Here is a 26,350-nt window from a genome sequence, read left to right on the forward strand (position 1 = left end):
TCTGTTTTGATTTTTCTGGAAGGCTTGACTTCCATCAACCATCAGCAGATGGTGAGATTCTCCTGCCAGTAATTTTCTAATGCTAATCAGGCGGAGATGCAATATCCTGACATGCTAATGCCCTCTTTGTTCGATTTACATCAAACATTGAGCTTCAGTCCATCTTTCGGCAATTAGAGTCTCACCATAAGGTGCTAAACGCTTCTAAGTGCGTGTATAGGTGAAATGCACATATTTGGAGTCATTATTCATGAATCGGTAGGCTTTGTTCCGTGCTCTCGATTGTGGCTTTGAAGTACTGGGTGGAATCAAGTTTTGTAGAACAAAGCGAGGACCCTCCTTCTGTTCCTGGCACTTACATACGGAAGGCCGGCCTGTCGATTTCTGTCCACGACTTTTTTCACCTCCTCCAGGCTGCCGTAGTCCCAGCGAGAAAGCTGGAAGCCCAGAGACCAGTATGGAGGGATGAAAGGCCTGCCAACCAGCTGGAGACACATAAAGCAGTGTTAAACACGCTGAACATCACAGGACTCCCTCAGGCTAATCTGGAAGCCTCATCTGGGCCTATATGATTTTACTTCAACCTTCGGCAAGAGCTAATGTCAATAAGCATTGATGAAGTTTTGGTAAGAAGTTCATGGCATGATCCTGATCTCCCTGTCAGGGTTTATTTAGTAAAAATGACCAGCTGACTGCTTATTATGGCTACTTAGCAATAAATAAATAAATGCATGAATAAAATAGTTATATTTTAGTATCATTGATGTATTATTTCAGCTTTTATTAGTATTTTGAATAACAATATTTTTTTTATTATTATGTTGTTTTTATTTTCATTTAAATTAACATTTTGCCTATGTTGTGGGGTGTTTTTTTTTCTTAAATTTTTCCTCTTTTTTTTTGTTATTTTACTACTTGAAAGAAAGTGAGAAATTACGTCTTGGCAACTAGCTGGAAAAAAAAAGTTATAAAAAAAGTTATATATATACAGTATATATTGATACATAAATATAATTTCTTAAAAATATAAAAGTCATAACTTTTAGGAGATTCTTGATTCTTAAGAAATTACCCTATTCGTTTTTGCCCACATATAAATTTCACTGTGTCCTAGCATGCACTGTCCACCATGCTGAATCCTGAACATGAAAAAGCATTACATTTACAACTTCGCCTACAAGTGTCGCTGGTGTTTATTTTTCTATCTGCCCGCAACACTCACCTTCGTGAACTCGTCCACCACTGCCTCCGGTGTTTCTCCAACCAGGATGTAGAAATCCAGAACCCCACCGATAGTCCGGAAGGTTACAGCTGGAGCAGGCTGGACTGTCACCTCTGCACACAGCCATGAACAGACAGACGTAAACAACTTAAATTGCTCTAATTTGCTAACCTTTAACAAAAGCAGCCGTTCCAAACCCACTAACACATCAAAACGCACTATACACTCTGTGCACATACATCACAAATCATGTTATTAAAGATTATTATGACTTCAGCCCACGGCAAAGCTCATGTTTGTGACCAGCAATGCAAAAAAAGCTATCACAATAAAACTACTCAAGAGAGGGTCTGTTTACCCATAGCATTGCTGTTCATGAGGAAAACACCAAAGGACTGGCCGCTCGCATCTTCTAGACATGTGAAATATGGGTAATGGCCGTAGAGGTTGTGTGTGCCCTGTGGTAAGAGAAGACATTAAGGTTTGTAATGGCAAATTTCAACCTTTCAATCAGTTTATCTGGACATTTAGGTTTCATGATCTTCATATACAAATGCCAAGGTGAACACAGAAAGCTGCACAGAAAGTGACCTCAAAGACATTACAATGTAAAAAATAAATGAATAAAAAAAGTTAATAAAAAAAAATGTGCTCAACCTGATTACATTGGGTTCTTAAAATAAATAAATAAATTAATTGATTTATACAAGCCAGATCAGTTAGAAATAGCTATTAAAGGAAAAGTTCACAAAAAATTACATTTCTGTCACCAATTATTTATTATAATTTCTTCTCTGGAACTCACAAACATGCGTTGAATAGAATAGAATAGAATAGAATAGAATAGAATAGAATCATTTTTTCTATTAGGGCACCTGAGCTCCAAAACGACAAAAAAAAACAAAAAACCATAAAAAGTATTATAAAAAGTTCCATACTATATGACTCATGCATTATTTCAAGTCGTTTGACATAATTCAATAATTTTAAGTAGTTATTCACTGTAAATCTTGATATAACCCTAGATCTCCTCAGAAAAGTAGTAATGTTGTTCTAAATTATTCGTTCATGAATCAGACTGATCCAGTGCTTGACTCAATGACCCATCAGCATCAGTTCTCAGAGAATAATGATTTTTATAATGAATTTAATGTTTAATTTGGAATAGGTTGCATGAGTTTTATGAAATACATTTATGAAGCTTTTGCATCCTTTTTGAAGCTTGATATCTTCAGTTCTTCAGAGTGGTCAGGATATTCTACGAAATCTTGCCTAAAAACATGCATTTTTACTGAAGAGTCATACTGCTTTGGAATAGAGAAAATCTATATGTTATGACTCACTCCATTGGGAAAAGCAGCTCTTGTGAAGATAGGCCAGGTCCTCCAGTTGGTGTCATGGCGGAAGGTCTGATGGACATGCTCTCCAAGCCCATAAATATTGTGAGAGGGGAGTTTAACTGAGAGCTGAAGGTACTGATCAGCAAAAACCAGCGGCCCAACAGTCGTGTCAAACCTGACAGAGCAAGAGAGGAAGAATAAGTTTTCGCACAGTTCAGTTTGTTGGGTGAATGTCATGAAACCTGTCAAGAACACATTCACTGACCAAAAGATTCAACCTTCTACAGTGTCTTCAAATACAGAGGTGTGAAACCACACGAAAACACCAGTGTAAATCACAAATGATCTAAAGATCATCTTCTTTAATCAGGAAAACAACTTCCTATTCTCAACACCTAAACTGATATCTGTGAATCATTCTGTTACATGTGCATCTTCTTATCTAAAACTCTACTAGGAGTTTTAAAAATAACCTCACCACAGATAAGATTAATGAGCGTATTACGCATTCACTCCTTCTGATATATCAGTCCATGATGAAACCTCTTTATGAATCATGTATTCCTATGATTAAAAACATCAGTATCAGGCTTTGAAGTCAGCTTTTATCAGACAAAAGATTACTGATCATTGATTGTTTTGAAACACATCTATCTATCTATCTATCTATCTATCTATCTATCTATCTATCTATCTATCTATCTATCTATCTATCTATCTATCTATCTATCTATCTATTATTAATTTATAGGTCGTAGTAACTTTATGAAATTGCATTGATAACGTTTTGAAAACTGCCAGCAGATTACTATTCCCAGCATGCTTTTCATAGGACTGGATAAGGACAATACATGTTAAAAATCAATTGTTATTTTACATGTTTTAAGAAAAGGGAAAGACCTGTTACATTTTAATGCTATTATCTTTGACATTTAAATGAGACCATTAAATTGAAGGTTACTATTGGACTGGACTCTATTAGCAAAGACTGCACTAATGCCAATGACAAGTCATATCTTACTTGTTCTCTAAATTTACATGCTAGAATACATTTGGGATATTACATTTAGGATGTGCTAAGCTAGCTATCTATTGCTATTAAGCAGTTAAGATGAATTAGTTCGAGGGCCACAACTCAATCAGTTGGAACAAACCATTTTTTGAGCAATGAACTTAAAAATATGCGTTTATGCTACAAATTAAATTCCTCTAACTCCATTAAGGTTGTTGGTTAAATGTAATTTCATTATAAAAAGATGCAAACTGTGACTGCGACAAAACATAATTTTTTTGAGTGTATATGCATCTAATATGCAGTGTCGCTCTGATTTCTTTCATCTTTCTTTAAAAAGGTCACTGAATTAAATTGCTTTGGTGAAACACAACATGCATGAAGCAAGCCTTATAGTCACTGTGACTTAAAAATTATCAAATTCAACTCGAATTCAGAATCAGGACTTATTCGTAACCTGCCTGTCATTTTTTAACAGTACACAAAAACACACTGATGACGGCAGACAATAACAAAAGGAAACAAAGCAATTTCCATCAACAGCGTGTAGACAGCGAGACGAAAACCGACTGCTTTACAAAAAGCTTGTTTGCATTGCTTCAGGCTTCTTTCAGACCTCGCCGGATTCCCTCATTCTATTCATGCCTCTAATTTCTGTCTTTTTGGTGTTGTGATTGCTCTTCATTTAGTCAAAGCAACACTCGTGCTTCATTGTTAGCAATGCACTGAGCTCACAAAGAGTCAACATATGATCTGTGCATGAAAAGGAAGAGAAAAGACGAGAAGCTTCCCACTCACAAGAGTTTTTCAGGAGATGTTGCTCTCCAAACTTTCAGCCCAAAGGGTTTCTGGATCAGCTCCAATCTATATTTTAGTGGTCCGTTGGGAGTGTCGGAAAGCGACTGCACATGCTCGTGAGGAACCTCGAACCTGGCTTGATTTGCATCAGTGATCTGGTAGACAAAGAGAACATTGCACAGCATTATAGACGTGTTTACACGACGCTTCGGCTATTTGTGTCAGTTTGTAAACAGACCTTAAATCGAAGACGGTTTTCTGTCTGCATTTCAGCAGAGAAGGTCAGCTCTTTAATATCAGCTCCAAATAGAGATGGAGCATCCATTCTTGTCAGCTTGGCCTCAATATCTGCAGCAAGGCAAATATTTTCCATAAGGTCTTTGTGAAATGTTCCCTCTACTTGCTACATGGTCAATTACAAACTTTTCAAAGTACAATGGAAAGCAGATCTGAACATTTTCGAGTCCCTCATTTAATGTCTATAGGATTTAATAAGTCTGATTGCTTAGAAAAGTAAGAGCAAACTTCTCCTTGACAATCGGAATGATTTGAGATATCACTTATGTTCGTCGCACGAACATTTACAAGTTGCATAAGGAATTTATTGAAATCCCCAACCCTTATTAAGAGCAGCTAACAAGAGGCCTTGAAATATTTCTTTGAAAACAGTTTATCATTTTTCGTCATTACAAAACCAAGGTCAGTAGAGTTTGTTTCACACAATTTCGCCATACAATAGCATCATGAGGAGAGACCGTTCCCCTGATATAACCTTGCTCAAAGGTACAATGGTGATATCTTGTGGCGATACACTACTCCCAACTTTAAAATAATCCATGAATAACTGGCTCATGACAAAGAGGTAATACAAAGACTTATCTAAAAGCCAATGATACGAATCATAATGTTATATTACAGCATCATCTCGGTTCAGGGTGAACTCACGTGTGCTGTCTGGCTTGCTTTCGCTGACCACGCTGTAGCCGTGGTTTTTGGAGAAGAAGCACCAGGGGACATTAGTCTCATTCAAGGGGCTCCAACAGCAACCCCTTTTCAAGCAATTTTGCTGTAAGGACACATATGAAGATTTAGCAAAGCATGCTGGGAGTTTGTATGGAATGTGGACCATATCCACTGCAGTTTACCTGGGAAGCGCTGCCATCCGGGAAACAGTCCACTCTCTCTCCCTCAGGAATTTTGGGACATTCCGGGACGATGTCTGGATCTGAACTAGAATCTGAAGTTGCGGACAAATTGACAAATATAGCAAATTACCATTTTGATATACTTTAGCATATTTTTTATTCAAGCAACTCCAAACTAATACAATAATGTTTGTGATCAATGAGATTTTGAAATGTTTAACTCTTACGCTTATCAAAGCTGCGTTTACTTGATCAAAAACAAAAAACAAAACTGTAATATGAAAGTATTAGAATTTAAAACAACTGTTTTCAATTTTAATATTTTGCAAAGCTTAATATTATTCAGATATTATTCTAGTCTTCAGGGTCACATGAGCCTTCTGAAACATTCAATATACTGATTTTCTGCTTAAGAAATATTTTTTATTATTATCAATGTTGAAAACAGTTGCGCTGCCTCATATTTTTGTGCATTTTTTTCTGGATTACTTAAGAGATAGAAAGATCAAAAGAACATAATTTATTTGACAACATAATTGTCAAATAATAATAATAATAATAAAAATAATGATAATATATATATATATATATATATATATATATATATATATATATATATATATATATATATATATTTTTTTTTTTTTATATTATTTTATTTTTGTAACAATGTAAATCTTAAGTTTCCCTTTTGATCAGGTTAATGCATCCTTGCTAAATTAAATAATTAATATATATTTGTTTTATTAACATTATATATATATATATATATATATATATATATATATATATATATATATACACCAGAAATCTGTTTGTTCGTTTTGTAACCTGATCTCCATCAGTACCCTGCACCCCTAAAACAAGGTCATCTGAGAGCATACAGACCCAAACCAGCTGTCCCAGCCTCAATTTGCCTCATTTAAACATAAACCGCTTGACCAACATCAGGGCGGTAAATTGAAATTGAGAGTGACAGCTGTCATAATAAAGCAGTCTGTGCGTGCTTGAGCTCTCGTCCCCGTGCAAACTGTTCATCAGTGCCTCTGCACTCTGGTTTTCTCACTGCTGGGTGTCCTTGATAACAATCAGGATGGAAATATTCTTTATACTTTAGTGCAACATCAAAGACGGCTGCTGTATTTCTGTCGTTAATAAACTGCTCCTCAAGAGCTGCAGTCCCACAGGACAGTTTGTCTGCCCCTCTGTTCATGTATGTAAAAGTGTGTGATATAACAAATATACAGTGTATAAAAAAACTGTGTGATATATAATTAGTAAGGTAATATATTATGTGTCTAATATATTGGTTAAACATGAAAAAAGGTCATTCCTAATATACTGGATACTATATTGGACACATAATTATATTTTCTTTTGTCACAATATCACAATTAATTGAACATCAGGTGGATATACGCATGTATTCATTTGTGTATGTATGGATGTAAATAACTTTGTTGAACTGGTATTCTATTATAGAACTCTGTTAAACATTAGTCAGGTCATTCCTACTATACTGGAAAAATTATAAAACTCACAATGTCGTAAACATGGAAATCATACTGGTTGTTTTTCGTTTGTCATTAAATCATAATAAATATCAGACAGGGTGAATTTTAAACTATTTACATTCTCTAAAATTTGGTTATTTTTGTCTTCTAAAGAACTTCTACACTGTCAACAATGATTTTCTTATGCAGTATTTTTGTGTTGTTTTCCAGTACAAATATCTGAATATTCTTATATCAAGATATGTTTACTTGAGAAGCAAATCTTGTTTTATGAAACAAGAAGAAATATCTGCTAATGGGGTCAGAAAAAAAATCTAAAAATAAAGGGAAAAACTATGTTTTTAAGCAACTAATTTACAAAGAAATACTTTTGTAAATTAGCCTGTTGGTCTTGCCAGGGGTTTCTAATATCCAGATGTGTTTTTATCCCTGCAGAGTTTATACATATACGTGTTTGTGTCTCTGTATGAGCCTCTGTAGTTGTTGTAAGGCAAATTATTGGCATCTGATCACCTACCTTCTTTCATCGTCCCTGGTTCCCCAGTGGCCAGTAGAACGACCATTGCGACGGCGACCACCAGCACCAATGAAAACAACACCATCAGGGACACCTCCAGGCCTGAGAAATGCCGCTTTCCCATCTGATCAACACACACAACCATAAGCATCCTATAATTCATCTCCCTGCACGTCTTTGACATGCACAGTACATGTCCTTGAGTCTGTGTATGAAATGCATATGCTAATGTTCAAAAGATTTTTCACTTTTGCCATATTTTGTTTCACTGTCACTGAATTTAATCCTTTCTGGAATACATTTTTTTTTTTTTTTTTAGATGTACTGTATTCCTGTCTATGAAAGGGTTAAAGGCTTGGAACAGCCAACAATATCAACATCTAAAAACATCTGGAACATGCTCATTACTTCTCTCAATACTGTATTATTATTATTTTTATTTATTTATTGTTTTTGTGTTGCCCAATTTGTGTTAGGCTTGTTTTGTATGTTTTTTCTCCATTTTCATTCAAAAAGAAAAACTTCCATGCTGCATTCATCTATTGTCAGTTTGTTTTCAGCCAGACAATACCATCATCTACACTTTATATTGTCGTCCATCTTTTCTTTGAATCCAACTCAGTCTTTTTCAACAAAACACTGGATTTTAGAGTATTTAAAAAATGATTGTTCACTTGAACAGACTCGCATGACAAGACAGAAAAGCCACATAATTGTTCTTATGGATCAAACAGTCTCAATTTAATTTCAGTCCTTCAAAGTTAAATTGATTGGATTTCATTTTCACAGCAGCTTGTGGGGTGAAACAATCCTACCAAGATAAAATGTTTTCAAAGCATTCTCATCTTGCTAAACAACCGAACATTTGTATGTGCAGCAAATGGCCTATTAAGAGTCATAAACGTCAAGATAACAAAAATCATCTTTTTACAGCAACAAACATGACTGCATTTGTGCTATAAAACTTATACAAGGAAATGTTATAAATAAAATACATTCTATTAATTCAATTAATTAATTATATACAATAAATAAAACATCTTAATAAATAAATCATATTGTATTAAATGTATATACTGTATATTGTATAGTGGACAAATTCTTAAAGCCAAAAAAAAAATGTAATCTAAAAATAATATTAACAAATAAAAGCAAAACTGCAAAAATAAAAAAATTGTAGCATAAAAATACATATTATATTTATTTATTAATTTAAAATAGTATTTTTCCTACCGTCACTGTTGTTATTTCCTTCCTTTTTCAATCCTGTGTGCGAGTTGAAGTCAAAGCACACTGAAGAGGAGCAGAGCAGAGTTTTATGTAGCAGTGAAATTGAAGTCCTGAGTAGGTGTTTTTGTGTTTTACATCTTTACAACCAGAACTTACAATACATGATGATTTACCAAAGGTCATGCGTATGAAGCAACGCTTCTTGAGAAAATTCTGGAATCATTCACAGTTGAAGGCTGAACCAGAAGTTCATCATACCGTGCTTTTTGTTTATGTGAGGCATGACGAAGCATTTCTTCTGTCTTCATGTTGTAAGGTGATCTTATCCAACTGAAACGATATTAATGGCCACTTTATCATTGCATTGTTTATCGGGATATTTTACAGTCCTCCATGATTTAGCTGTCAAGTAGCCGACTGTGTTGAATAAAAATCTTTTCGCAATATATTTTCTGTTCTAAAACTATTGCATGAACTCTTTCAAAACGTTTCAAAGAAGCAATTAGATGAGACTGGTTTCATGAGACGTTTAGATTTAAGCTGGAAATGTGTGATTTCCTTTCAGTAATGTGTTGAAAGAGCTTAGAGACAGAAAATTATTCTCAGACTAATAGGTACATTTTAATGAAGCAATTACACGTGCCTTTTATGAGCCTCTATAAGACTCTAAGTTGGATTGTTTTACGATCTGAGGACTGATCTTTGACCCGAAAGGATGGGTGAGTGAGTGGCAAAAAATGCCTTTTTGAAGTCGTGTTGAACATTCTGCAAGTCCACTTTTTGATGGACTGCAAAAATGTTTTCTTTCTCAACATGTTTGTTATTTTCCAGGTACAAATATCTAAACATTGTTAAATCAAGATTCATTTACGTTAGAAGCAAAATATATTAAATCTTGCTTTCTGAACAATTAAGTGACTTTATAATTAAAAAAATAAATATATGCAAGTGGGGTAAGAAAAATTAAATGAATGTATTTATTTTGTTCCATTCATTTAACACATTATATAAATAACCATCTATTTTATAAAGATATATTTCTTTCAGCAGCAATTGTTCACTTTTTTCTTTTCTTTTCTTTTCTTTTCTTTTCTTTTCTTTTCTTTTATTTTCTTCTTTTCATTCATTCATTCATTCATTCATATTTTGTGATAAAATTAAACACCACAAACCTATAAAAGCCTATAGTGCTGTCAAACGATGTCGCATCCCAAATAAAAGTTTTTGTTTACATTATATATGCATGTTATATATGAGGATTCGTGACACAGTGCAGTGTTATCCCAGCGTGCCACCTTGGATGACAAGATGCATCCCTGCGCGTTTCTTTCCCACCGTTTGTCCACTGCCGAACTCAATTGCGATATTGGTAACAGAGAGTTGCCGTCAAGTTAGCGTTGGAGGAATGGCGTCATTGGTTAGAGGGTTCGGGGGTTCCTTTTGTTGTCTGGACCGACCATAAGAATCTCAAATATATTAAATCGGCTAAACATCTTAACTCCAGGCAGGCTCATTGGGCATTATTTTTTTGGATGTTTGATTTTTCCATCTCCTATCGGCCGGGTTCTAAGAACGTCAAACCCAACGCATTGTCACGCATTTTTGATTATTCGGAACGCCCGGTGTCTCCTGAGTGCATTGTACTCGAGAGATTGGTTGTCTCTGCAGTCACTTGGGAGATCTAATCGAAGGTCCGCACGGCCTTAGAAGGGGTAACGCCTTCGCCCAGAAGTCCAGCGAGCCGGTTGTTTGTACTGGAGAGGTTATGGTCCGACATTATCCGATGGGGTCATTGTTCCAACGTGGCTTGTCATCCAGGAATCGGTCACACCATGTTTCTGGTGAAACAACGTTTCTGGTGGCGTGCCATGGCTCTTGACATCCGGGAGTTTGCTTTGGCCTGCTCAGTCTGCGCTCAGGGTAAGACTTCCAGTCGACCTCCAGATGGGTTACTTCAGCCGCTGTCGGCCCCTTCAGGAACCTGGTACCATATCGTGCTAGATTTCGTAACTGCCCTCCCTGGGCAATAAGGTGGTTTCAACCGTAGTGGACTGGTTCTCGAAGGCGGCTCATTTTATTCCCTTGCCCAAATTGCCTTCAGCCAAGGAGAAAGCGGTCACTGTAGTAAATCACGTTTTTCGCATTCATGGCCTCCCGGTAGACGTGGTTTCCAACAGGGGTCCCCAATTTGTGTCCAAATTTTGGAGAGAGTTTTGTCGTTTACTGGGGGCGACTGATAGTTTGTCTTCAGGGTTTCACCCTCAGACCAACGGTCAAACTGAGCGGGCCAACCAGGATCTCGAGAGGGTATTGCGATGTTTGGTCACTCAGAATCCCACTTCCTGGTGTCAGCAACTATCATGGGTTGAGTACGCATATAACTCATTACCGGTGTCGTCCACGGGCCTCTCACCATTTGATTGTAGTTTAGGTTACCAGCCACCTCTTTTTCCTAGTATGGAATTCGATGTCGCGGTCCCCTCTGCTCACGCTTTCATCCACCTCCCCCGCCGCGACTCATAGATGGGGAACGCACTCATTCGGTCAATCGTATTCTGGACTTGAGACGGAAGGGATGAGGATTCCAATACTTGGTGGACTGGGAAGGTTACGGTCCGGAGGAGAGAAGTTCAAGATTTTTATTTGTCACATACACAATTATACAGTGTATAACCAACAGTAAAATGTAGGTCAGTTGGGTTCTGGCTAGGGATATATTAGATCACTCCCTTATTGATGATTACAATCAACAGGTAAGATCGGCTGGGAGCGCCGAGAGGGGTAGGGGTACTGTCACGGTTCATGGGCTCACGGTGTCATCCTCGCTCTGTTTGTATGTGTGTGTGTGTGTGCATGTGGGTGTGGGTGTGGCTGATTGATGCTGATTCGCTCCAGCTGCGGATCATTTACAGCACTATATTAGACGCTTTCACGCTGTCCTTTGTTGTCAGGTCCTTGGAGTGCCTGCCATGTCCTGGTCAGTAGTTTCCGTCCGTTCCTGCTTCCTGGTTCTTCGGCTCCTGATCTCCGTCGTCTCCTGGACTCCATCACCGGAGACTTGGCCGTCTTACATTCCTGCGTTACCGTCGAAACTGACGCGGTGCACGAGCTACTTCCCTGACTGTTGTATGATCCATTCAATAAATCACTCTTGATTCCGCAGCTTGAATCCTCCAGTCTTAATTTATGACAGATGGGGATTGTCGATGGACTCTTAGTTGTTTCTTAGAAGATTCATTGAGAGCATGACCAAAGTTCAATCCAGTCTCCATATTCACATCCTCTTGTTTACTCTGAAAGTTTATCATTTGGGTTTATCAGTTCTACAGAAAAGCACTGCGTGACGGGACTCAGCTGAACCCGACCTGTAGAGCCTATATAGTGTGTTTTAGCACTTGAAACTGAAGCGATCTCTCAGATATAACAGCTCACTGAAAACTACTCGCCGTGATGATACCACTAGAGTCAGAGCTAGTGCTGAAACATGATGCTTTCTCCAGCGAGCTAGCATAGCAATTTCTCCAGATGTGCCTGTACGGCCGCAGTCAAGCTCTGATGGCTGTATCAAGTTAAGAGCAACGCGAGCAGCTATCCCAGCAGAGAGGAATCAATACCTCACCATTGAATTGCCAGTTCTACTTTCAGGTACCAGAATTGGATTGGAGCTGCAGGTCCGACGTGTGAGGGAATAGATTTGGAGCCGGCTGTGGGAAAATGGATGCGGAACAAAAGTGAAATGGAGAGCTGTGCCGAAATTCGCAAATCCAGCCAAACTGCATTGAGAGCGGAGACTGCAGTGGAGAATAATGGATACGAGGAGACAGCATCCCTGAGAAGAAGAAATATCATCAACATACAACTGATTACATATCATGCTAACAACAAGACACACAGTCATTGAATAATGTTATATTAAGAAGAAAAAAATTATTTGTGCATAACAACGATGCATAGAAATGAATAATACTATTTATAATACATAGACTATTTAATTAGATTTATTATTGTTATTATTATTATTTAGTCATTTAGCAGATGCTTTTATCCAAAGCGACTTACAAATGAGGACAACAGAAGCAATCAATTGTAGTATTAAAACAATTAAAAACAGATCCAAAACTAAAAGCTAAAACTTTATAAATACTACCTATACACATTTTAAAAATAAAGTAAATAAGAATGACAAATGCATAGAACACAATTTCAAAACTTAATATTTAAACGAGAAATATAAAATAGAATAAAATAAATTAATAAATAAAAATTATAAAACTTAATCTGTGTATTCACACACACACACACACACACAATAGCATCATCATCATCATCATAATCATTATTATTATAAGGTGCATTTAGAATCAAATGATTGTAATTAATGATTAATAATAATATATGATTAAATCATATTTTATTATTAAAAGCCTTTCTTTTAGATATTACATAATCTTTGTGATGGTAAAAATAATAATAATACCCATAGATTCAGTCAATCAAAAATATAATTTTAAAAATTACTACCGCTACTTCTACTAAATAAAATAAAACAACAAAATTATTATTATTATTATTATTATTATTAATAGTATATATATATATATATATATATATATATATATATATATATATATATATATATATATGATTATTAAAAGCCTTTCTTTTGGATATTGCATAATCCTAATCAGAACTCTATTCATAATGTACAGATTTTCTTTAAATTTCTGTTAATGTCTTTAGACACCATCCTACTATATTAAAATCCATATAATTCTACTAGAAATGTTTTGGTCTAGCAGATCTGGTTTTTGTTTTGCGTACAAAAAAACAAAACAAATAAACACTAGAAACCAAATTATGATTATTTCCAACAGGAATCCTGCCCTTTTTCAAGTAAGACGATTTTCTTGAACTTGACTGGAATGTTTATATCAGCTCCTAATCTTAATTATATGTGCATAAACACATAAAACCTTCCTCATCAGCTCATGATTGAACAATAATGTGAGTGTGCATAATAGTACAACGCGTGTAATATAATACTATAAAATCACATGCAAGCCACCTTCCAATGTTTGATCTTGGACTCTTTCCCCTAATGCACCTCCAGTTCTTCACACCGATCACACTCATAGAGCGGCTGTGACAGTCCTTTACGAGGAAATAAAGTCATCTGGTAGATCTGGAGAGAAAGACCGTGGTAGAGAGAGAATGTTGAGGCGTTTAATATGTATCAGGCTGGATGTCTCTCAGATGAAGGCTGCGGAGGGCAAAAGTCATCAGAACTGGACTCTGCACACAAGCAGATATTTATGGGCAATAACATGAGAGCGCTGGCAATAATACAAAAGAAAATGACAGAAAGTACACACAGATGTGAATCTGAGAAGTTTGCGGTTATTGTAAGTTTTTGTAAAAGAGTTCATGTATTTGGCAAGAACTTATTATATAGATCATATGAGAAGACATGTATAATACTACAAAACAAATTAAAACAAATACTATACTTTTGTCATTAATCATAAGAATCCTAGAATCCTGAAAATAAAAATGATGTAGTTAATTGTCATAATATTTCCCAATATTAATGATTTTACTGTAATTTCTGATCAAATAAACACAGCCTTTTTTTAAAAAAACATGAAAAATTTTACTGAACCTAAACTTAATTTGTTTATTTGTTTAATATTTTGCTTTAATACAATATCCTAGACTTAATCAAATAATAATAATAATAATAAAGTGTATGGAAACCCAGTTAAAAAATGTATTTACTTTCATTGTATATTCATGAATTTTGAAAATATACCAGCAATGGAAATGCTTTACTAGTCAAAAAAGCAATACACTAACCCAGATAACAAAATATGTTCTAAGCATCATTTACCATTAAGTTATGAAAATGTTATTTCTGAATTTATATGTTTAATTTTTTTTTTAGTTTTTTGGATATGCAAACATTAGGGAAAAAATTTATTTGATCACTTTCCAAAATTATGGGAACGTTACTTTTTAATGTTTTCTGAACATTCTGAAACAAGTAGTGACATTTTAAAAACAAAAGACCAGGTAACATGTTTGTTTACAATTTTGCGAGAACCTTGCAAGATCATTAGCCAAAAATCTGAGAACAAGCTGCATCTGATTGGGTTTGTTAATTTCTAAATCTGCTTCTTACACTACAGTTTCAATCATAAAGTTTCCGGCCAACCTGTTTTATTTTTACTTGTCAACACCAAATTTTACTTATATTTGGCACTTGGCAAGTGTTAATTCTGGCTCCTGCGTGTGTTCACAGTATGAAAATAGAGTATGGTTGTGTGAGGTGAGAGCTCTTCTCCTGTGTTTATCAGCTCCAGCTGAGAGCAGTAATACACTCTGACAGCTAATTATCTCCTGTACTAGTCTCACAATACAGAGATACAATCTCACACACACACACACACAGCGCTCTCAGCACTCCAGGAAGTAATCGAAAGTCTATTTTTCTTCAAATGTTTGTCTAGAGTCATTAATCAATTATTTGGTGTTTGGATTTGCCTCAAACATTTTGTGTCGTTGATGTTCTGACATGTGAACTATTAGTTACCGCTGCACAACCATAAATCACACTGTTTTACACTGAAATTTAGATCGAAACACAGGTGACACTTAGTGTTTGACATTTAAGAAAAGTGACAGAGAGCAGGTGAGTCTGTTTTCACCTGACAGACTGGCACATGTGGACTACCGATCGCTGCTTTAAGATACACTTACAGATTAACAAATGGCCTGTATGATTACTCTATAACTTTATTGAGAAATGAAAGTAATTACATAACACCATCGTAATTGTATTTTACCTGAGGTCCATTTATAATGATGATCAAGGATTATTTGGGCCCAAATTATCATGTTTATAAGTCATAATTGCCGCTGTGCCTTTAAGACATCAATAACAGGCTTTCCATCCACTTATTATGCCAAATTTGAGATTTTGTATTAATTTTGTTTTTATTTGTTTTTATTAATTGCATGTTTGTTTGTTTTTTAAACCTATATAAAAATAAAGCTACCATTTTTTTTTGTTTGTTTGTTTTACCTAAGGTCCATTTAAAATTATGATCAAGGTTTATTTGGGCCAAAATTACCATAACAATCAGTATTAATTATTTTTTTTAATTATTAAGCCCACCCTGTCTTATATATATATATACTTATATATAAGTTATTTAATTACATGTCAAAAATCTATATAAAAGAATAAACAAACAACAACAATATAGATTTAAAAATATACTGCTACTCCTCCTCCTACTACTACTTCCTCATTCGATATGGATATACTGTTCATTACAAAAAAAAAATCATTTTGCAACATCAGTGAAATCATAGCTGGTGACATAAATTAAAAAGAGAGAGAGAAAAAAAAAGAAGTGTAAATAAATACATGTTGGTGGGTCAGTGTAGGCTGATTCATTTAGCCACAGTAATGAGCTCTTTTGAACTAACCATTCAATTATAGGTCCCTTTTATTTTCTGTACATCTCTGGTGGACCTAATTAGACTAAAAAAAAACAAAACATCCTTGTCTCTTCCATTCTTCCATAGGGTGGGTTCAAGGTTAATCATATCTGCAAGCACGGGTAGATGTGACAGAGCCTAATATGTTTACGGCATTAGACCTTGGCCTCTCTAAACACACCTACCCACACACACACATATATGTATTTATTAAACATTACTCTATATGCTATATACACTGTATACTGCCTAATTGCCGGATGGCATGTCATACCACTTTGTTTATATACCTTGTTTAATGTTTTTAATAATAATAATAATACATTAACATCACCACTGGTGATGTGTTTAAGTGTAATATTTTGATATGTATTAAATTATGGCATACATGGACTGTATAATGATTTTATTAATAGCCTCAACTGGATGTAAATCAGGAATAAACTAAATTCTTTCTTTTTTAGTTAATAAATTGCTATTACATTGCTATGTTTTTTTATTTTATATGTATATAAAAATTTAAATGTATATTTTTTTGAAAAAAAAGTTGCCTTTTGCACTCAGTGAGCATCTCTGGCTAGATGTTATCATTGGATCGGTAGCAGCATCATACCGGTCTCAAAGCTTCTGAGTATACCGGATCAATATCTTCATATCTCCGCTCACACCGGGACACACAAGCGGTCGTGCCACACGTATGAGCAGATAGATGATGCAGCAGTCGTGTCTGCTAATGAATTGTGGTGTAGCGTCTGTTGTTTGTCACTGAGATGTGACTCACACACACGGCATTGAGAGTACTTCGTTCTTATGTCCTCTGAGTTTATGGTGACCCACTTCAGCGCTGTCCATCTGACACTGAACAGGACAGGAGTATTACAAAGGACAGGAAAAGAGAAGAACAGGAAGAGGTCAGAGAAACTGAAGGAGAGTCTGAATCAGGAGAGAAATATGCACAGATGACAAGTGATTTTTCTGGGGGGTTTTTTAATGGAGGAAGCATTATTATGGATTATGGCCATAAGCAACAGTTTAAAGTTAAAAATCCTTAATGATAGAGCAGCTCAGACAATTTGCCAAACTTCTCAATTTGTGTTCCATGGAAAATATTATATATCTTAAATTGCTAAATTGTTCCCTTTTAAGAGATGAACTTTGTCACTTCGCCAATGGTTGCTGTCACTCACGTCGCCTCAGATCGCCAACTCTGTCTGAAACCGAATGACTTCCGGTCACTTTGTTGCCCCTGTACAAGGTCAGGCAGCCTCCAGCTCCAGAGAGCCACCCACCCTGTGCTGCTTTCACCGTGCCTCAGTTTATATATCACCTTCCCTATAGTCCTTTAAAAGTAGGATAAACCATTAGTTTCACACATTGTATACACAGACATGCATGCAGAGAAGAACCCCGGAGACTAAAAAAATCAAAGAAACAGCCACAAACCAGTAGGGTGGAGGTGGATCAAAGTGCAACATTTCTTTGCTCTTCTGGAGCGAGAGAGAAAGAGCGAGACGGCCTCCACACCACACACACACAGATTGCATATGTTCATTCACATAAAATACACACAAATGCACAGCACTGCACTTATGATGAGTCAACAACATGGAGCAGTTACAGCTGATGCTTTTCAAGAAGGATGCAACTTTTAAATGCCAAATTTGTCCTCATTTAATAATTTATTTATTATCAATGTATTTGTCATTTCAGTATCTGCAATGATTCCTTCAAAAGCGGCTTTTTAACCCTACGAAGCCTACTGTATGTTTGATATGCAAATTTATAAGGCCTTATAATGTTCAACATGATTACTACTACATTTCTTCTTTCATCACATTGATAAAACAAGTATATAAAAAATAAAAAATATTATAGAATAATTTTGCAATAAATATATTATTTGTACATAGATGTACAAACAAACAAGCAAGCAAACAAACAAACAAATACATAAATAAACCAATAAATCAATAAATGATATCTGTGCTTCCCATGTAGTCTTAAAGTAACTGGCACTACATGGAGGTGTGCTGAGACATGCACAACACACACATATGCAAACACAGCAGAGATTTGAGCTGTCTGTGTCCTCAAGAGTAAAAAACCTTGTGCTGACACAGAATTGCACAAACACACACATACATCAAAGGGATCCCACACGAAAAATGCTGTGAAAAAAAATCAGTTTCTCCTGAAATGAAAGGCAAGTGAGGAGAACTAGAGGAAGAGAAAAGCAGATGGTGAGTAAAACACACTTAAACACACACACACACACACAGAGAGAGGCTGATCAGGCAGGCGGAGCACGGCGGGATCGGTGGGTGCTGGCTGACCCCGCGGCCACAGGCTGCATCGGAAATGTTGGTGCTCTGTGTCCAGGCACGCTCAGAAAGTCCTGCTTGTCAGGATAAAGAGAGAGAGAGAGAGAGAGAGATGGAGAGAAATGGCAGAGGAAGGCTGTCAGAAGTGAAGGCCTGGAGTCATGAATCACCCCAGACAGATACACTCACTGTCCACACACTGATCCCATCAGCCCTCAGACAGAGCCACAGAGCCAGAAGAAGTGAGCTGGATCTGTGCTACTCAAATGGGTTTGGTTCAGGACACATTTTGGACATCTAAGACTACAAACAAAAATGTCATTAAAGCCAATCACTGGCATTTATTAGCATTACGATGAACGGCACATGCCACCTAAGGAAGCTTGTTTCCACCAATCGTAAAAAATAAATAAATTGACTTTTCATTAAACAGTTTGGATTTTTTTTTTTCTCACAATTCCGAGTTTATCTCACAATTCTGACTTCTTTCTTGCAGTTGCAAGATATAAAATCAGTTTTTAGAAAATGTCAGAATTGTGAGCTATAAACTTGCAATTGCAAATGCAATAAATAAATAACAAGGCAGAAAAAGTGTGCGCTGTAAACTTAGAATTCAGAGAATTTTATTTATCAGAATTATGATTTCACATCTTGTAATTCTCAGTTTATGCCTCTGAATTATGAATTGTTACCTTTTCTATTTATTCCATGGCAGAAACAAGTTTCCATGCCAATATGCATAATGATTGACCTAATGAACAGACTGTATTATTATGTCATATTTCTAAATTTTCATGCACTCTACAGTCAATAATTCACCACACAAAGCAAATTGTTCATGGATTTTGAAGATGAGGGCATGCCATACAACCTGTATATGTTGACATCTGCATTACTTGACTAGCTTCTAATAAATGTTTAAAAATGAAGCTTATCAAGAAGCATTTTCTGTGTAGCGCCGGGGTTTGCAAACTCTGAAGAATTATATATGATTATATATCTTATGTTTAGGAACATAAAGATTTTCTGCTTTGTAACATAATTTTGATAATTAAGCAAATTTCCCGTGAAACTGTATAACTTACAAACAAATAAACAAATTCCACTTTGTGAATGTGAATGAGATTGCAATACAATCAAAAAGAATTTGGAAACCAATGCACTTGATTTCCAAAAAAATAGTATCACTGTGCCGAAAATGCTTTTAAAAAAAATAATACAAATTATCACAAGAGGAGGGTGCACCTTCTACAATACTTGTCTATTAGTGATCTCTCTTTTAAATGCTCCATCAAAGCATTGCTACTGAGTTATATTTTGCCATTTATGAAAGGTCATCATTGTGAGTTATTGCAGAAATGAGTCAGTGGCCCGACTTGAATGAATGGGGGGCAAATTCAGTCACATGTGACACAACCTGACAGACAGCTGCAGTCTCACGCCTGATCTCTGCTCCCATTTACACACACTGTGTTCTGAAAACAACATACTGGGAATAAAAGAAACACTCGCTTATTAAATAATAAAAAAATAAAAAAAATAATATTAATCTGTAATGTGACAAAAAAGGACAAAATCGGCCATTCAGATTTTTTGCACATTTCTGCCACAGGAATAGGATAAATGCAAACAATTATTGTGCAATTCAAATTTAGGTTTCAAAACTGTTTCGGGGCCACTGAACTTGCGTGCACAAAAATCACATTGGTTCATTCATTAAATACACAACAACATAATTTCCTGATTTTATATAGTTAAATAACTCAGGTGTTCTCATGTTAAAAAGAATAACCTTAAGTCCAAAATGGCAGCAAAAACATGAATTTAGTTTAGAGACTGTTGTTTTAGCGTTATTAGAAAGAACATCTAAATCTTTCAGTATAAAGAGCCATGCTCAGTTTGACTGTGCTGTTATATCTGCGATAACAGATCTTTTCTGAAAGTGCTTCAGAACCAGAGAGCTCTGGAAACACTCTCGACTGTAAGTGCTCAACATCCATTTACAGAATTCTGTTGTTTGTACACTTCACATGGATGAAGTCCACGCTGAAAATGGACGAGAATGTTTTAGAGTTTGAAAACAGAAAACAACTATTCAGCTGCTTGTTAACATAGTGTTTTCTGCTTCAATGGTGGGTTACAATGTAAAAGAGAGCACATTGGGTTGCTCAGTGTAGAGGTATTCAAACATTTCAGATCGGGAAAAAATAAATAAATAAAAAAACATACAATTTTGAAGTCACAGTAGTGGCTGCTGGAGAAACCTAATATTCACAAAAGAGAAGCCACTTACACACTATAAGTCATATCAGGTCAGACTGTGAGAAGGAAAAAACACAAATGAGAATATTACTTTAATATCCCTACTGTCCTATACATCAGCAAGATTAAATGTAGAGCAAATGGAGGTTTCTGCTCAAGTCACCTGCTCCTCAGATATTCTGAGAAAGACCCCTTCAAATAAAACGCATCTGACACCTTCAGAACGTCTGCTGAGATCTGAAAGAGCAATAACATTTTCCTCTGGAAGAGCTTTTATGAAGGTAATAATGAGAGTAAATATGAGTGATTCTGTGTTAATTAACCTGCAGGTTTTCAGAGCAGAACTGTTTGCACTTACTGCATGAATCAAGCGAACACAGAACGTAACATCAATAAGGTCTGACTGGCTTAGGCTGAACCAGAACTGATTACACCATAATTTAACACAAAAAATATTTAATTAAGCAGCTCTTTTTAGGACCACCTTAATACTAGTTATTTTAGGATTTATGATAAATTCACTTATTGAACTGCAATGCGCTCACACACAAACACACACACACACACACGCACACACACACACGCGCACACATCTCCCTCTGGGTGAATCTGACAAATCCTGTCAAGACTGTGTCTGTCATCAGCCCCCCCCCACAAAAAAAAAAGAAAAAGAAAAAGAAAAAAGAAAGAAAGACAGACAGAAAAACCACCAACAACAAAAAAAAAAACATTGTGAAAATGTATCCTGTTTTTACTTTTTATGATATATATATATATATATATATATATATATATATATATATATATACGTACATATATTTCTCTAAAATATTCATGCATTATGGTGTTTACATATTTTACCACAAAATATAAAAAGCCAAAACTTATATAATTTAAATTCTAAAATATTTATGCATTGTGGCAGTATTTACTGAATTACTTAAAAAAACTGTTTACATAATACATTATTTCAGTAAATTGAGAAACTAATGAGAATCATCCCATTTAAAAAAATAATAAGAATTACTAAATTACTAAACAAAACACACAAGAAAGAAAGAAAGAAAGAAAGAAAGAAAGAAAGAAAGAAAGAAAGAATATAACATGAAATCAAATAAAATCGTATGCAATTGTTTCATTTCGATTTTAGGTTGAAATATGACCTGCGCATGGGAATCACACTTCTGTTAATAAAAGTTATATTCAGCAACATACAAATTGCCATCGTGAGTTGTTTCTGTAAATAATCCTAAATGTGTGTGCAAAAAACCATTTAAAAACACAAGTGCATACAAAACACACAAGCACACAACGCTTCCTCTTTGTGTATTGGGTGCATGTTAGCAGTCTAGAGGAAGTCAACAGTGCCAGATTGAGGAGTAAATGTCAGCGGCGCACTCATTAATGATGCGTCGACATGCAGCTGTCGCACACAAATGTAAACAAACAATGCTCTGATTTGCATTAAGCAGGTATGAAAGGGTTTGCTGGTGTAGAGTCAGGAAATGCCTCATTGATTGATGTGGGTTTCATCACCCAGTGACAGATGATGTAAGTGACCTTGCTTATGCAAAACTGCCATCATTAACCCACTCACGAATACAGCCTAAACAGTAAATGGTGGAATAAAGCGCACAACTCTAACTCAATGTTTCCAACTCGTATGCATAGATTCAAGTATTTCCCATCACCCCCCACCATACGCACTTACATCACAGAAAAGAATGCGCACACACATAGAGTCACGACCAAGTGCTTGCATAGATATTTCTATCGAGCGGTGGCAGGCGCTGCCGGCTTGGATCGATACACTCAGCTGTGTCTGTACCGTTCTGAGGTGCATTCTAATAGCTCCGAGAGCCAAAGGAAGCTAACTGCCTGCTACAATACAGTACACAGCAACCTCTTTCCAGCATTCACACCAACCTCTCTGATGCATTATAGCATAAGAGCACTTGGTAATGCGATCAGAACATTTCCAGGAATATTCACTACCTCATCTCACACAAATTAGCATATGTCTGTCTAGCTATAGATTTGAGCTGTAGTAAAGAAATAGTTCATTCAAAAATGAAAATTTGCTAACATTTACTCACCCTCAGAACACCCAAGATGTAGATGCGCTTGTTTCTTCCTCAGATATTAATTAACCATTACATCACTTGCTCACCAGTGGATTCTCTGCAGTGAATGGGTGCCGTCAGAATGAGAGTCCAAACAGCTGATAAAAACATCACAGTAATCCACAAGTAATCCATACCACTCAAGTCCATCAAGTGTTGCCTTGTGAAGCAAAAAGCTGTGTTTGTAAGAAACAAATCCATCAAGACATTTTTAACTTCAAAACTTTGCTTCCAACTAAAATACCAGTCCATAAACCATAATAACGCTTCCTCCAGTGAAAAAGTCCATCTCCTGTTGTCTTCTCACATCAGAATGCACCCACATATTTGTTTAGAACTGTTTTGGACTGTTTTCACTTGTAAACGATGTGTGCATATTTCTCTCTCAATTCAGATGAGATGACTTTTTCACCGGATAAAGAAATATTATGGATACGAGGCTTGTATTTCAGCCAGAAGCAACAGTTTGAAGTTAAAAATGCCTTGATGGATTTGTTTCTTGCAAACATGCAGCTTTTTTATTCATAAGATGTTAATCGATGGACTGGATTACTTGTGTATTATTTTGATTATTCTCATTCTGACGGCACCCATTCCCTGCAGAGGTTTCATTGGTAAGCAACTGATGTGATGTTAAATTTCTCCTAATTTGTTCCCACGAAGAAACAAACGCATCTACATCTTGGATGACCTGAGCGTGACATTTTTAGATTTTTTTTTTTTTTTTTTGAGTGAACTATTCATTTTAAAAATGGAAAAAAATTACAATGGCAAAGCATCATTAACATCGGCCCTACAACAGCAGCAGAATCCAGAAAAGTATGTGTGGATGATTTTATACTGCTTCTGCCGCAGATACAGTACACGCTGACGACACCCCCACTTCTCTCCATTTATCTATGTGCTCTCATTCTTTGTCCTACATGAACGAGCTGCAAAGAAAACCACGAGACAAAAGAAGAAAGAGAAAACTGCCGTCTGCTCACACCTAAACATCAGCCTGAGCACAATGCTGTCTAACACAATACTTGCAATTGTAACAAAATTCAGGGAGACATTTTTCACAAGCACGCTATTCAATCCTCTGTCTCCCTCCTACTGTCTCTCTCCTCTTTTAAACTGAGCTCACACATGCATAGACATGGGGAGGTTTGATGTCTATCAGCTCTGACTTATTTGCACCTCTGCACTGAAACAATGGGTAATTGAATATGTACACACACACATAAAAAAAAAAAAAATCATATACAGTAAATGACACAAAATCTGATTCCTGTAATTAACTTGGACTGAAGTCATTTGCATTATTAATACTGTGTAATGGGATTTGAAACCTTTCAGTTCGGTTCATAATTCAGAGGAAATAAATGCTGTTTGGTATGGAAAATGCAAGACTTCACATGAATAATTTTAGCAGGTCAACATTCTAATTTAAAATCAAACTTCAAAACAGAACAGTCCTAAGGATAAGGACAGAGCTGGAGTTAATTTCTAAATTCGCATGCAAAGTGATTTCAGCACCTTGGACAGCGACCTTCAGCACCGCCACGAGTCATTAGACATTTTCTATTCCCTCGGGCTCTGAAGCCATCTTCACTATTCTGACATCATCTCTCAAAAAGCTAGCAAATACTTGCCACAGTAATGAAAAGCATCGACATAACTCAAACAGGAATGTACATACATATACAGAGACCCTAGAAAGGGCACTTAAGCACCATTTAAAATGTCTGAATGCCTTTATTGCAACACTTTGTTTGTAATAAATGAAACAAGTTCACAGTTGTTCACATGACTAATCTCGAACTGACTGCATATATCCAATAAAAATCATCAAAACACCAGATTATTAAAAGACACTGAGCAAAAATTATAAAGAATAGTGAAATTAATGAAGAAAAACATTTAATTTCATCCCACATGCAAGTTGCCTTCATATTTATTAGCTTTAATATAAGTGTCCAAAGACTTTCTGGAATCACTGTAGAAATATGACAAGTCATATAACCCAAGCACGCTTGCATATTTCATATTGATTGAAGGTCTTCAATCAATTGCACTCCAACAACTCCAAAATCCAGTTTCAATTTTTTGGCACATTCCAGAAGATCTGATTCTACATGCTGAACTGCATGCTTGGCCTGTTTAAATTCAAGTCTTTCTTCCTCCCCCGTTTCCTTTTTAATTTTCCCCCTCAATCCACCTCCTTGGGTTTTGATCATTGTTAGCTAATTAAGCCCTTTGAAAAGCCCAAGAACAAACCATCAAGAGGAGGAAGAAACTAAGTGAAATGCAGATTCAGTGCTGCGTCTCCCAGGATGCATCACAACAAACCCCCACAGGAACACACAAGCAAGCCAACAACGGCAGAGAGGGCGGCCATGTCGATGGTTCGCTAGGACCAAGCCACAAACAAAACGATGATATTGATGTAGGAAATCGTTCAATACTACAAATGAGCTACAGTTTGTTGACATAAGTCAAGTATAGATTGCATAAACCCCAACCATCTGATCATTTACCAAGCACGGCTCTAACAAGCCAAGATTAACCTCAGGGGGATGTATTTAACGGCAAAATGTGGGAAAAAATACAAAATAAACACATATGCACGTTGCATGGAATGAACGTCAATAACATGGCATAAAATAAAATCTATAGCACTAAATCTTATAGCAAAAACCTGCACAACATAACAGCAAATTTGATCTGACTAGAATATGTAACTTCAGTCATAACATGGCTTGGACTTTTCTGGCGTCTTTTAAATTGTGCTTTTTTTTAGATAAAGTCTAAAAAGAACAAAATGTCTCCATTTAGATCATTCGTTTTTGAGTTGCGCATTACATTGATTAGTGCAGTCAAAAAGGAAGGCTATTAAAAAAAAAAACAACGATAAAATGAATTGTAGCCAAAACAAAAATGACTGTTCTAATTATATATTTTGTCCAGCTCAACCCTTTAGAACATCATTCATTCAAAAACGAACTCTGTTGACACCAACATCATACATCATTACCTTTGCTACCCTTTAGCAAAAAATAAAGTATGATCATTACGTTGAAATATAGAGACAAGGACAACCTAGATGTAATCCACAGCAAGGTGACATTGTCCCTATGACCATTACTGTCCCTGAGCGGTTCTTCATCACACCTCTCATTCTACAAAAGAATGAATCAAACAAGCTCTGAAGAGAATGCATGAAACACAGAAATGCAGTTAAGATAGCATTTGCATGCACTTTAGGGCACCACAGCAACAATCATTTATGAATACTTTTTGACAAAAAAAAAGCACATAGGCTCTCTGTTTGGACACATTATTGATGTGAAACAGATTTGCACAACAGGGAGTGCTGTT

At 35.9% G+C, this 26,350-nt stretch overlaps 1 protein-coding gene across 1 annotated transcript in view; it reads right to left on the minus strand.

Moving 5' to 3' along the window:
• Positions 1-7,672, minus strand: part of LOC306843052 (sucrase-isomaltase, intestinal-like) — a gene marked incomplete at both ends in the record, with an annotated part of 79,934 nt that extends 72,262 nt beyond the window's left edge. The window contains 9 exons of the mRNA XM_079374287.1: positions 360-485; positions 1,223-1,335; positions 1,581-1,680; positions 2,566-2,737; positions 4,373-4,527; positions 4,611-4,720; positions 5,318-5,438; positions 5,518-5,609; positions 7,549-7,672. Of these exons, the coding sequence (XP_079230413.1) occupies positions 360-485; positions 1,223-1,335; positions 1,581-1,680; positions 2,566-2,737; positions 4,373-4,527; positions 4,611-4,720; positions 5,318-5,438; positions 5,518-5,609; positions 7,549-7,672 (1,113 nt within the window). The remainder of the gene's footprint in view (positions 1-359; positions 486-1,222; positions 1,336-1,580; positions 1,681-2,565; positions 2,738-4,372; positions 4,528-4,610; positions 4,721-5,317; positions 5,439-5,517; positions 5,610-7,548) is intronic.
• Positions 7,673-26,350: the final 18,678 nt, after the last annotated feature.

The sequence above is a fragment of the Barbus barbus genome, assembly GCF_936440315.1.
Source record: "Barbus barbus genome assembly, chromosome: 23".
NCBI lineage: Eukaryota > Metazoa > Chordata > Actinopteri > Cypriniformes > Cyprinidae > Barbus > Barbus barbus.